This window comes from Oryctolagus cuniculus, chromosome 7 (genome assembly GCF_051225735.1).
Source record: "Oryctolagus cuniculus isolate XC-2025 breed Fujian yellow rabbit chromosome 7, ASM5122573v1, whole genome shotgun sequence".
NCBI lineage: Eukaryota > Metazoa > Chordata > Mammalia > Lagomorpha > Leporidae > Oryctolagus > Oryctolagus cuniculus.
Genome location: NC_142873.1, coordinates 61,625,863 through 61,640,068, shown reverse-complemented (window position 1 = coordinate 61,640,068; position 14,206 = coordinate 61,625,863). Strand labels below are relative to the sequence as shown.

The 14,206-nt window shown below is 45.9% G+C and overlaps 1 protein-coding gene across 12 annotated transcripts in view; it reads right to left on the bottom strand.

Moving 5' to 3' along the window:
- Positions 1-14,206, bottom strand: part of SORT1 (sortilin 1) — an 85,703-nt gene that overhangs the window by 9,472 nt on the left and 62,025 nt on the right. For 10 of the 12 annotated variants that reach the window (XM_089300208.1, XM_089300209.1, XM_051856186.3 and 7 more), the window contains 4 exons: positions 6,896-6,998; positions 6,405-6,573; positions 5,615-5,805; positions 3,331-3,520 (listed from right to left, as the gene is read on the bottom strand). In XM_089300208.1, coding sequence (XP_089156334.1) covers positions 3,331-3,520; positions 5,615-5,805; positions 6,405-6,573; positions 6,896-6,998 — 653 coding nt within the window. Of the gene's footprint in view, positions 1-3,330; positions 3,521-5,614; positions 5,806-6,404; positions 6,574-6,895; positions 6,999-12,961; positions 13,204-14,206 lie in introns of those variants that run through there. The other 2 variants (XM_089300212.1, XM_089300214.1) reach the window with 1 other exon arrangement.

Sequence of the window (14,206 nt, the reverse complement as noted above, 5' to 3'; positions counted from 1 at the left end):
CGAAAAGTCTGACAGGGCAGGAGCAATCTCTCCCACTCAGTGGAGAGTGGGAATGATTTCTACATGTGTTTCTACTCTAGAAATTACTTCTGTATGCCCCTCCCCGCCCACTAGCCAAATTTCTTAAAAGAATATTTTTTGCTTGTTCTATTTTGCTCATTTATTTTTTATTCCATGCATTTAGGCCTCAACACCATCCCCCTACCCCTTAACCTTGATGTCTGAAGCCCCCAGAGCTCACAGCCATCAAACTCAGCAGAGCCCTCCCTGGTCTCCTCCACCTCGACCACCTGTCCTGCGGCATCTGACCACTATTGAGCCCGTGCCCACCTTGTCATTGGTAAAGCCGCACTCACCTGTGTCTGTGGCTGCTGCCTGCTCTTCTTTTCCCTGACCCATAAATACAAATGTCTTTCAGCATTCTAGAATCCATTCTCTGATGTGTTCTCTATGTTCTCTCCCTTAGTGACCACAGCTACTTCTGGTTACAACCATAACAGTCAGCTTTTACTTCTCTCCTGAACTTGAATCTTACATTTCTAATTATCTGCTGGTTATCAACACTGACATATGCTAACAGAACTGCAAAGGAATGAAATGTTCAAAACACATCAGGTTTTATCCTCTGTGCCAGCCCTTCCTTGTGTATTTAGGACAGCACCTTCTTTCTCACCATCTGAGTGGAAATTCAGCCTGAGCACCCTCCATCTGGGCCCTCCTTACTCTTTTTTTTTTTTTTCTCTAAGATTTATTTATTTGAAAGGTGGAGTGAGAGAGAAGGAGACACAGAAATAGGTATCTTCCATCTGCTGGTTCATTCCCCAGATGCCTCCAACAGTCAGGTCCAGGCCAGGCTAAGGCCAGAAGCCAGGAACACCATCCTGGACTCCCACATGTGTGGGTGTGGCAGGGGCCAAGTACCTGGGCCATCTTCTGCCTTCTCAGGCTCATTTGCAGGGAGCTGGATTCGAAATGGAGCAACCAGAACGCAAACTGGCACGCCAATATGGTATGCTGGTGCTGCAGGCACCAGATTATCCTGCTGTGTGATAACACTGGTCCCCTCCTATCAAAGTAACTGTGACAACCCCCCCCCCACACCTGTCTTCCAGGACACCTGTCCTCCCTTGTCCATGCCATCGAGTGTCTGCTCACGGCAAGCTGCTGGCTTCAGTGACCTGCTTTGTTCCTAGGTGTGCGAGGTCAAATCCTACCAAATGTCACCTCCTCAATGAAAGCTTCGTTGACCCATCTCCTTTCTTCTCTAGACAGAATTTCCTCTGCCTCCTTTCAATCCCATGGCATCTACCACCTTCTGTTTTGTAACATAATTATGAACATCTCACCAGGAGAGTCTAACAAACTTCCCACTACCACTTTGCATTTCTGTGCGCAGCTGGTACTCAGTATTTGGGGAATGCACAGAGGTTGCATGTACTCCAAGGTTTTCTGAAGAGCACTTAGAGAGGGTAGGGAGAACAAAAGATGCAGAAGACACTACCCCTCCAATGGCACGGGGGAGTTCAGGAAAGCATTTTAGATGTCAACCCCAACTTTCAGATAAAGTGCCCTTCTCACTCCTGAAGAGCCACCCGTGGCAGGTCACAGGCCTGGAGCTGAAATGCCAGCTGCACACCCTACCCCTACCACTTCTTGTGGGCAAGTTCGTCATAACCTCTTTGTGATTGGGTTAAGTATGAACTGCTAAGGGTGGTGCCAAGTCCTGAGAGTTGGGGCTCAATGAATGTTAGCTGCTCCACTGCCGCTATATTCTTATCGACTGTGAGTCTACTATGCTCTCAAGGGGCTTGGGACTTCATGGTGGAACGAAACTTAGAAACAATCATGGAGTGCAGTAAGTAAACTGGCGCAGCAGGGCTGCTGTGGGAGTCTAGATGAGGCAAGACTAGAGGTTTACCGTGGTGATGTCAGAGCTAGGCAGGAAAGCAAAGGCTGCGGAGGAGTCCCCCAGGCGCGGGGGAGTGCGGGAGGGATGTGGGAGACTCTCCAGGCAGAGGAGCCATCCCATGCGGGTGTGGAGCTCTGAAGGAGCGCCATGTGTTTGGAGAAGAGCAAAGCTGAGGTAGTGCACAGCCTTGGGAGCGTCACCGATTCATCGACGACCGCTAGCCTGGCCAGAACGCCAGCCATGATCTGTGTGGTGCTTTTCCCTAGAGAAGGGAGGACCCTTGATGATTCCACACAGATGTGAGCCATGCAGGAGGCACATCAGATCAGACCTGTTTCACCCACACACGTATTCTGCTGCCACCTGCGTCTGGAGAGAATACAGTGAGACAGGATGGGACTGTAGTGGGTAAAGCCACAGCCTGCAATGCCAGCATTCATATGGGCACTGGTTCATGTCCCGGCTGCTCTACTTCCCATCTGCTAATGGCCTGGGAAAAGCAGCAGAAGATGGCCCAAGTGCTGAGTCCCTGCAACCATGTGGAACACCCAGATGAGCTCCTGGCTTCAGCCTGGCTTAACCCTGATGGTTTTAGCCTGGGGAGTGAACCAGTGGATGGAAGACCTCTCTCTCTGTGTAATTCTGCCTTTCAAATAGATAAATATATCTTTATAAAAACTGAGGGAGGGCCTGCCTTCCTTGTCCAACTCCTTTAGGATCCTGTCCATGTCTTCTGCAGGTAACAAGTTCCAAAGGATTATTACATGTGATGTGAAGCAGTTCCTCTTACTTGCCCTAACATTACCTCATTTAAGCCACACAGGAGTTCCTTTGCCTTTATATAATTGACTAACTCTCTGCCAACCAAGTAACTAATCCTTAAGGCTGATGATCCTGAACTCCAGGGCGCCCATCTTGACAGCCCTTAAACCTTGATGGGACACAGAGACCAAGACTACCGATGCTACCTCTAGTCTCAAGACCAGACCGCCATCTCTGCCTTCAGTCTTGCATAGGGTCCAGACCCCAGTGTCCTGCCTGCTGAAATCAAGCTGCCAGGCTACGCCCTACAGTCCAGTGTCCTCTCTCCTGTACCGCTTTCCTTGGTGCTTGTTCTGTTGCTTTCTAGAGATGCTTTATTTTACTGGCTTCCTTCTTATACTGCTTGTCTCTTCCCACAGTTGCCAAGTCAGGATTTCTGTAGTTTGTTGCTGGTTCTGCCCAGTAATTACCTGTGCAATATGATTATCTGTCCAATAATTAACAACTTTGGTTCCCTGTCTCTGTGCCTCAATTTTCTTGATAAGCAGCAGCTTTCCACTCTTGGGGAGTGGATTTCAATATTTTTTAGCCCTACGACAACTCTTTCATCCTCCAGCATAGGAAAGGGGCTGACAAAAAAGTCTGGGGAATGCAAATACCAGAGGAAGTCCTCCAGGGAACAGGGACAGATGGACGGCTGCTTGGCGACAACATAGTCTCGACCGTTCTGACAGACGGAAGATTTGCGTAGCCGAAGGTACTGTTCTTTATATCCCAAAATGCAGCCATCTTCATGGTCTCCGGGGTCTGTGGAGTGCGCCAGCCATACGGTGTAGTCTTTCTCTTCACCTAAAGGACAGACGGACTGCTCAGGAAACCATGCGCACAGAACCCACCCACGGAGGCAGCTGCCAGGCTACAGAAAGAAGGACAGGGAGACAGGGAATGGCTGACTCAGCTTCTTGCTTCATTTTGGAAGTGCAGACAAAAAGTCTAGAGTCAACTAGCAGTGGCCATCTCTTCACGCCAAGAGGGGGCTCTCTCCCCTCCCCTACAGTTGGAGGATTCGCAGAGACCTTGTTTGTTCCGGGAGGGAGGCTGGGAAGAGGCCCTCCAGAGCTCATTCCAGGCTGAGGGGTGGCTGATGCATGCCTGGAGCACCTCTGTCCCTGGCCAGCAACCACATGCTTTCCCATCAGCCTCAGGGGCTCTTTGTTTAGGACAGGAGACTAATTAACAGAGCACAGTTTCAATTTCACGTGTGTGAGTTTGCTTCAAACACAGGGAAAACGACCTCTTTCTACACTTCTAACTCTACCCAACTGGCTCCCAAATGCAGACTGCTGGTGGCAACAGTTTCTGGCTTAGTATACTGTCTCTTCTGTGCCTGGAAAAATGACTCAAAGGCTATGCCCTGAAGACTGTGGATTAGGTTTTCCTCCTTTGGGATATGAAGACCAGCACAGAGCCTGTTTGAAGGGCAGGTAGAATAAATCTTTTAATGATTTTAACTTTAGGGATAGCTATTGAACTGCCCTCCGAGGGGAAGACTCATAAGCCAGTTCTTTTATAGCCTAATTAGTGAATTTAGAGATAGTGACCCTCAGGTATTAAATCATAATTAAACAGGGTCCAAACCAACAGCTGTGTTTCTCAGGAGTCACTGAATTAACACTTTGAGGAAATGGACCCATAACAATCTTCAGTGAAGATGTCCTGACGTTGAGTCTTTGACTGTATTATGCCGACGTGGAACACAGATCACTTTTTCTCCAGGTTTTCCTATTTCTCTAACTGTCAGCACTGCTGGCACTGGAGTCTGGGAATACCGTGCAGTGAACACTGAAGCCCTTTGCACATCTCGTTTGAAGTCACAGAGCTCTGACGGGGCTTCCTGTCGGCCCAGTGGCCACTCTGCAGCCTCACCTGCAACTGAGGTTCTGACCAAAACTGCATGAGAGCGTCCTCACTTCAGCACACTGAGATGACACAATTAGATGCTCTTTCGCAATAGTTTCCTCTAAAATTTCCTCCTCACAGTCCCACTACATTTCCCTAATCAGAGGTGAAAAACCCTGAAATGTTATGAAATCATTTTAGACAAATACTCAGATACTATTCCTACAAGCAGGACAAAAGCCACATAAAAGTTACAGAGAGTGCTCTAACAGTGCAAAAGCCCTACTGTGATAAGGGGTAGCACTAGACCCACGTGGCTGGTCTGGTGTAAGGTTTGCTGTGTTAAATATATACCAGATTTTGAACACTTAGAAGAAAAAAAATGAAAAAAATCTCACTAATCATTTTTTTAGAGAGATAGAGGGAGTTATAGACAGTGAGAGAGAGACAGAGAGAAAGGTCTTCCTTCTGTTGGTTCACCCCCAAAATGGCCACTACGGCTGGCATTGCGCCAATCCGAAGCCAGGAGCCAGGTGCTTCCTCCTGGGCTCCCAAGTGGGTGCAGGGTCCAAGGACTTGGGCCATCCTCCACTGCCTTCCCGGGCCACCACAGAGAGTTGGACGGGAAAAGGAACAACTGGAACAGAATCCATTGCCCCAACTGGGACTAGGACCCCGGGGTGCTGGCGCCGCAGGCAGAGGATTAGCCTAGTGAGCTGCGGTGCTGGCCTTACTAATCATTTTTAATATTGCTTGAATGTTGAAATCATAATATATTATCTATATTAAGATTTCACCATTCTTTTCACTTTTATAATGTAGCTGACAGAATAATTGAAATTACTTATTGGCCCTCGTATTTCTCTTGGATAGTGCTAGTCCCAAGAAGGAAACTGCTTTTCCGGTCCATTCCACTGCTTGATTATCCTTCAGTCCCTTGTGTATGCATTTGCTTATTCCAGCTAAAAGAAATGAAACTGAATTGATTATTGAGAGAAATAGGCTTACAAGATTATGTTAGAAAAGGTTGAAAGAGGCACTTACAGTTCCTTTCAAGGATATCCTTAAAATTGATGGTGTAGGAGACCCACTGGCGGGTCAGGAAAGACTCTGTGAAACCCCAAATGCTGATGTTCATGGACCTGGCCCCGGGTTCCGAAGCCAGGCCGGTGAAATAGATGGGCTCCGTGGTGAACGTGTAGGTTTGCCAGCATTGACCTTCATCTGTAGAGAACCTAAAAGCACAATCAGAGAAAGACCATGGCAGATGATCACTGTGTTCAGGGAATGACAGGAAACCGCTCTGGCTATTGGATCCCAAACTAGAGACAAACCCTTTTGAAGTGAGGGCTTACAATTATTTTAATTTTTAGTACCACAGTTAACAGGGCAGGGAAAGGGGATTCAAACAGAGTACAGAGTAAATACTTCTATAAAAGTCATTTCAAAGGAAGAGGAAAGGGTAGTGACCCAGGTAAGAATGGCTTTTAAATTAGTAAACTCAAGTTATTTTATAAGAACTTGTACACTCAAGAAGTCATTTCTAACCCAGAGTTGATACGCTTGATACTTGCGTAATATTTGGGGGTTGAGAAAGAATGTTTTTAAACAGTGACAAAATGTGTAAGCTAGAGGGAGTCACTGGAAAAAGCAATGCTTTTAATCTGAGTTGCTCTAAATGTAATCCCTTCGAGAACCTCCCCTACAGTAATGGAGAATGCAAAAATGCGAATCAGGTCTGTGACTCCCCCTCCCTGCCTCCCCATGTCAAGTGAAGAACATTCCCACAATTGCCCTCTATTCAGAGTGTGTGTGGAGCTGAGCTCATGCATACTTAATCACATTGATAGGGTGGCTGCTGTGCTCAATGGCCACAATGATGCCTCCAGAGTCCAGGATGGTGTAGTAGTGGGGTCCTTCCAGCATCTTCGCCCAGGAGTAACCCCCATCATCTGAGATGTACACATCTGGGACCATCACTGAGATGGCATCCCCCACGCTACCTGCAACATAAGGCACCGTCTCATCAGCACAAGGAAACTGAAAGGAGTTACTGATGAAAGGATAACTCTGAATAAAATTATTCTGATTACTTCCTATCAAGCCTCTCAGGGTAGAAAAAGAGGACCCTGAAAACTTGAGAAGGGGAAAAATCATGTTGCCAACTCTGAAGGGGGTCTATGAAAAATCCACAGTGTTGTTCTAGCACACAAAATTCTACTGAAAGAATGTAAAAACCATACATGGTGGGTCTTCTTAAAGAGTTCAAAGGCTATGCCTAGTCTGTGTGCCCAGCTACTCCTGTTGAGCAGAAGGGCTCCTTACCATGAGCGATGACTATGCCTACGGCATTAGGCTCCGAGAGTGGGGCCATGGGCACGTTTAGTTTCTGGGAAATGCTGTAGGAAGCATGAATATGAAGGCTGCACTGTGAAAAGAAACCAAAGCTTAGATTAAAACCAAAGGTAAAATTTCTTTACTCATCTCACAGAGCACTCTAAGAAAACTTTAAACTCAACCTAGACCTCAGTGGCATAATCCTTTTTTAATTGTGGTAAAATACACATTTCATAAAATTCACCATTTAAAAAAAAAAGTCTTATTTATTTTATTTGAAGGCAGGGTTAGAGAGAGACAGACAGATGTCTTTCATCTTCTGGTTCACGGCCCAGATGGCCACAATCCACAATGGTCAGGGCTGGGCCACGTCAAAGCCAGCAGTTTGCAAACTCCATCTGGGTCTCTGTGGGTAGTAGGGGCCCCAAGTCCTTGGGCCATCTTCCGTTGCTTTCCAAGGGGCATTAGCAGGGAGGTGGATTGGAAATGGAGCTGCAGGGACTGCAATTGACACTCATATGGGATGCTGGCGTCACAGGCAGCAACTTAACCCACTGCACCACAATGCTGGTCCTTTACCATCTTATTTCTAAGTAAACAGTTCAGTAGTGTTAAGTCTATTCACATTGTTTGCAACCAATCTCCAGTGCTTTCTCATCTTGCAACACTGGAACTCTATCACCTATAAAGCAACAACCCCCGACCACTGTTTCTCCCAGCCCCTGGCAATCCCCATTCTGCTTTCTGCCTTTGGAAATGGGACCTCATATAAATGAAATCACCCAATATTTGTTTTGTGTGTGTGTGTGACTGGCTTACTTCACTTAGCATAGTGTCCTCAAGGATCATCTATGCCACAGTATATGTCAGAACTTCTTTCCTTTTTAAGACTGGTTAATATTCATATATACACCACATTTTATTTACTCACTCATCTGTTGGTGGACAACTGCGTTGCTTCTACCTTTTGGTTACTGTGAATAATGTTGCTATATGCATGTGTGTGCACTTGGGATGCCCATTTCCTACATCAGAATGTCTGGTTCAAGTCCTAGCTCCTCTACTTCTGATCCGACTTCCAGCTAATGCACCCTGGGAGGCAGCAGCTCAGGTGCTTGGACCCCTCCGCCGACGTGGGAGTCCTGGATAAAGTTCTGGGTTTCAGGCTTTGGCCTTGTCCAGTCTTGGCTATTGTGGGCATTTGGTAGGGGAGTGAACTGGCGAAAAGAAGATCTGTTTTTCTCTGTCACTCTGCCATTCAAGTTGATAAGTTGATGAAAATAAACAAATATTAAAAAAAAAAAAAAAGAAAAAACCCTCCCAGCAAAGAACAGCTTAGGCCCAGGTAGATTCATTAGTGAATTCTACAAAATATTCTTTTTTAAAAAATAAGGATTTATTTTTATTTATTTGATGGGCAGAGTTACAGAGAGAGAGGGAGGGAGAAACAGAGAGAGAAGTCTTCCATCTTCTGGTTCATTCCCCAAATGGCCGCAACGGCCTGGGATGGGCCAGGCTGAAGCCAGAACCCAGGAGCCTCATCTGGGTCTCCCACCTGGGTGCAGGGACCCAAGGACTTCAGCCTTCTTCCTTAGCAGAGAGTTGGATCAAAAGTAGAGCAGCTAGGATTTGAATCTGTGCCCATATGGGATGCCAGTGTCACAGGTGACAGCTTAATCTGATATACAATGCCAGCCTCTCTTCTTCTCTTTTTTTAAGTTTTATTCACTTCTTTGAAAGGCAGAGTTTCGGAAAGAGGTAGAGATACAGATCTTCCATCTACTGGTTCACTCCCCAGATGGCCACAACAGCTGAGACTGGGCCAGGCCGAAGCCAGGAGCCAAGAGCTTCTTCCAGGTCTCCCATGTGGGTACAGGGGCCCAAGCACCTGGGCTATCTTCTGCTGCTCTCCCAAGCACATTGGCAAAGATGTCAGATGTGGAACAGCTGGGAATTGAATCAGTGTCCATATGGGATGCCAACATCACAGCTGGTAGCTTAACCCACTACAGCACAATGCCAGCTGCCCAAATACTCTTTCAAGATTTAATACCAATCCTTCTCAAATTCCTCCTAAAAATTAAAGCCACAAACCAACTTAAGTGGGGCCAGCACCACGGCTCACTTGGTGAGCTAATCCTCCACCTGAGGCGCCAGCAAACCATATGGGCACCGGATTCTAGTCCTGGTTGCTCCTCTTCCAGTTCAGCTCTCTGCTGTGGCCTGGGAGGGCAGTGGAGGATGGCCCAAGTGCTTGGGTCCCTGCACCCACATGGGAGACCAGGAGGAAGCACCTGGCTCCTGGCTTCAGACTGTCGCAGCACCAGCTGTAGCTGCCATTTGGGGGGTGAACCAACGGAAAGGAAAACCTTTCTCTCTGTCTCTCACACTGTCTGTCAAATAATAAAAAAGTTAAAAAAAAAAATAAGTGATGCTAAGAGAGATAAAATAAATAAATAAATATTGGGGCTGGTGCTGTGGCACAGCAGGTTAATCTTCTGCCTGTGGCGCCAGCATCCCGTATGGGTACCAGTTCTAGTCCCAGCTGCTCTTCCAATCCAGCTCTCTGCTATGGCCTGGGAAAGCATGGAAGATGGCCCAGTCCTTGGGCCCCTGCACCCACATGGGAGACTGGGAAGAAGTGCCTGACTCCTGGCTTCAGATCGGCCCACTTCCAGCCATTGCGGCCATTTGGAGAGTGAACCAACAGAGGAAAGACCTTTTTCTTTGTCTCTCCCTCTCACTGTCTGTAACTCTACCTCTCAAATAAAATAAATAAAATCTTTTAAAAAAATAAATAATAAGGGGGCCGGTGTTGTGGCACAGCAGGTTAAGTCACTGCCTGCAGCACCAGTATCCCACGTGCGCACTGCTTCACGTCCCAGCTGCTGCACTTCTGATCTAGCTCCCTGCGAATGCGCCTGGGAACACGGCAGAGGAAAGCCAAGTCCTTGGGCCCCTGCACTCTCACCAGAGACCCAGAAGAGGCTCCTGGCTCCTGGCTTCAGACAGGCCCAGCTCCAGCCATTGTGGCCATTTGGGGAGTGAACCTGCAGATGGAAAATCTATCTGTCTCTCACTCTCTAACTCTGCCTTTCAAATAAATAAATAAATATAAAAAAAACCCAATTAGGCACAGAAGGAATGTGCTGAAACAGCCACTGCTAATATCAGCAATCAGACTCAATGGGGAACAGCTGAAAGCTCTGGCTCTCCGCCCAGGGTGCCCACTCTCATACTTGTATTCACTGTAGTACCAGAAGTCCTAGCCAGAGAAATCAGGTAAGAAAAGCAAAAGGCAACTCAACCAAACCACACAAGGAGAAATAAGATTGTGAGACTGACTGAGCCTGTTTGCAGGATGACAGGATCTCAGATGCAGAAATCCCTAAAGACTGCACCATAATACCTGTTTAAGCTCCACCAGTACCTTGAAAAAAAAAATAAATTTGCATATGCTTAAAAAATAAGTTAAAAAAATTTTTAAAAAGCTCCAATAGAGAAAAACTTGTTAAAACCAAAAAGCAAATTCAGACAAATTGCAGGATAAAAATTAATATACAAAAATACACTATAACAACAAACTATCCAAAAGAGAAATCAAGAAAACTCCATTTACAAAGCATCAAAAATTAAAAACTAAAGGAAAAATTACTTAGGAATAAATTTAACTGAGAAGGTGAAAGATTTAAATTCTGAAAACTATGAAACATTTATGAAAGAAACTGAAAGCATAAATAAATGGTAAGGTATCCTGTGTTCATGGATTAGAAGAATCAATAATTAAAAGGGCCATACTACCCAAAATGATCTACAGATTCAGCACAATCCATATTAAAGCCTCAATGACATTTTTTGAAACAGAAATTTAAAAAATTCTTAAGTTCATATAGAACCATAAAAAAGATTCCAAATAACCAAGACAGTCAAAAGCAAAAAGGACAAACCTGGAGGTATCACATTGCCTTGCCTGGTTTCAAAAATCTATGGTAATCAAAACAGTGTTATACTGGCATAAAGACAGAAACTCAGACCAAGGGAAGAGAATAGAAAACCTAGAAATTCATAAATTTATAGTCTATTGATCTTCCACCAAGGTGCCAGGAATGCACATGGGAAAAAGACATCCTCTCTAATAAATGGCGTTGGGAAAACTGGATATCCATACGCAGAAGAATGAATGTGGGCCCTCATTTCCTAACAAAAACCAATTTAAAATGGATTAGCGATGTAAATGTAAGTCTTGGAATGTAAAGCTACTAGAAGAAAACACAGATAAAAAGCTTCTTCAGGTAAAAAGCTGCCCCTTCTTTCAATCAAATGTTTATTGATTTATTTGAAAGGCAGATGGAGAGAGAGAGAGAGAGAGAGAGAGAAAGAGGGAGGGAGAGGGAGGGAGGGGGGGACAGAGAGAGAGACAGAGAGAGAGAATATGGATCTACCATATGTTGGCTCACTTCCCAAATGCCTGCAACAGCCAGGGCTGGGCCGGACTAAAACTGGGAGCCTGGAACTGGGTCTCTTAAGTGGGTAGCAGGGATCCAAGTACTTTAGCGATCATCTGTTGCCTTTTGGGATGCACATTAGCAGGAAGCTGGACTGGAAGTGGAGGTAGAACTCAAACCCCAACACTCTGACATAAGATTCAGGTATCGCAAGTGATGGCTTAACCCACTGTGCCACAACACCCACCTCTAAAACACTTCTCTTCAGTGGTGGCCTTTTGAATATGACTCCAAAAATACAGGCAACAAAAAGTAAACAAAGACAAAAGGGACTGCATCAAACTAAAAGATTTTGCAAAGCAAGGGAAACAATCAAAAGAAAGAAGAAACAAACTACAGAATAGAAGACAATATAGCAAACCATATAACTGATAAGGGATTAATATCCAAACCCAATCACAAGAAAGCAGATAAAACAATTAAAAAATGTGCAAAAGGTCCAAATAACCATTTTTCTAAAGACATACAAATAGCTGATGAGTAAATAAAAAACTCAACATTACTAATTATCAGGGAAATAGAAATAAAAACCAGAGTGAGATATTGCCTCACACCTATTAGGCTATGGTCAAAAAGACAAAGATAGCAAGTAGAGGTGAGAATGTGGAGAAGAGGAAACCCTTGTGCCCTGTTGGTGGGAATGAAAATTGGTGCAGTCATGCTGCAAACAGCATGGAGCTTCCTAGAAAAAAATAAACATAGAACTCCCAGCAACTCCACCTACTGGGGATACAACCCATCAGAATGTCGAGAAAATACTGCACCCACTAGTCACTCCAGCATTATTCACAACCAGGATACAGACTCAGCTCTAAGTCTCAAATGATGGATGAGTGGATAAAGAGAGTGTGTGGGGCCAGCGCCGTGGTGTAGCAGGTAAAGCCGCTGCCTGCAGTGCCAGCATCCCATATGGGCGCTGGTTCGAGTCCTGGCTGCTCCACTTCAGATCCAGCTCTCTGTGATGGCCTGGGAAAGCAGCAGATGATGGCCCAAGTCCTTGGGCCTCTGCACCCACATGGGAGACCTGGAAGAAGCTCCTGGCTCCTGGCTTCAGATTGGCGTAGCCCCAGTCATTACGGCCACTTGGAGAGTGACCCAGCGGATGGAAGACCTCACTCTCTCTCTCTGCCTCTCTGTACTTCTTCCTTTTAAATATATAAATCTTAAAAAAAAAAGAAAATGTGTGATATACACACAATGGAATATTATTCAGCCCTAAAAAAGGAGATCCTGCCATTTGCAACAACATAGTTGAACCCAGAGAACATTACACTAAGTGTGCTAAGTAAGCTGGGCACAGAGGAACAAATATCACAAGAAAAGCTGAAGGAACAGAAGCATAGGGACTGCCAGAGGCTGGGGGCTGGTGGAACAGGGGGTGGGGGAAGATGTTGACCAAAAGAAACAAAGTGTCAGTTACACAGGACAGATACCTTTCTGGAAAGCAATGCACCATGGTGACTACAGTGCATGGTGCTGTGTCATGCACTTGAAATGTGCTGAAAGGACAGAGCCATTAATAAAGATAACTGAGGTGGTAGTTACGTTTGTTTTATTTATTTATTTGGGAGGCAGAAAGAGTTCTCATCATCTGGTTCACTACTCAAATGCCCACACTGGTCAGAGTCAAAACCAGGGGCTAGGAATGTAATCCAGGTCTCCCAGAGGGGTGGCAGTCACGTGAGCCATCTCCACTGCCTTCCAGAGTCTGTAATGGCAGGAGGCTGCGCTGGCAATCCAGGCACTCCCTGTGGGATGTGGGCATCTTCGCTGCTAGGTAAATGCCAGCTCCTATAGATATGTTAATTACTTTGACTGCAGTCACCATCACACAATATATACATATATCAAACAATACACTGTACACCATAAATATACACAGTTTTTAAATATCAGTTACATCGCAAGCTGGGGGGGGGGAGAGAAATAGATATGAGAAACTAGTTGGGGTATAAAGCAGAATGAAAGTGCTTTAAAAGAGGTTCAGGCTGGGTCTCTGGCCTGGCGGTTATGATGCTGCCTGGGACACCTGTGTCCTATGTCAGAGCCTGGGGCTGAGTCCCAGCTCTGCTCCTCATTCTCGTTTCCTGCTGATGCACACCTGGGAGGCAGGAGGTGATGGCTCAGCAGTTGGGTCCCTGTCACCCACTGGGAAGACCTGCTGAGTGCCTGGTTCCTCGCCTGGCCCCAGTGAACCAGCAGATGGGAGCCTTATCTTCTGTCCCTCAAATAGATAAACGTACTGTAGTAAAGAGGTTCAAAATGGCTAAAATGGCTAATATTATATATGCTTAACTCAATTTTTTAGAAAGGCAGTGTAAGCCAGCTACTAATGAAACAGAGGACCGATTAGTTCTAACTGGGCAGGCCCTGAGGATGATTAGGATCTCCCTAATCCTTTGTTTATTGGTTTATTGTTTGTTCAAATATTTGTTTATTTTATTTGAAAGGCATAGTTACAGAGAGAGAAGGAGAGAAACAGAGTGGGAGACCTTCCATTCACTGGTTCACTCCCCAAATGGCCGCGATGGCTGGAGCTGGGCCAGTCTTAAGCCAGGAGCCAGGTACTTCTTCCAGGTCTCCCACGTGGGTGCAGGGGCCCACGGACATGGGCCATCCTCCACTGCTTTCCCAGGTGCATTAGCAGGAAGCTGGATCAGAAGAGGAGCAGCCAGGACTCAACAGGTGCTCATATGGGATGCTGGCACCGCGGGCAGTGGCTTTACCTGCTGCACCACAGCACTGGCCTGTTTCCCTAATCCTGATTTATCGAGGTTGAGGGACACAAGCCCAG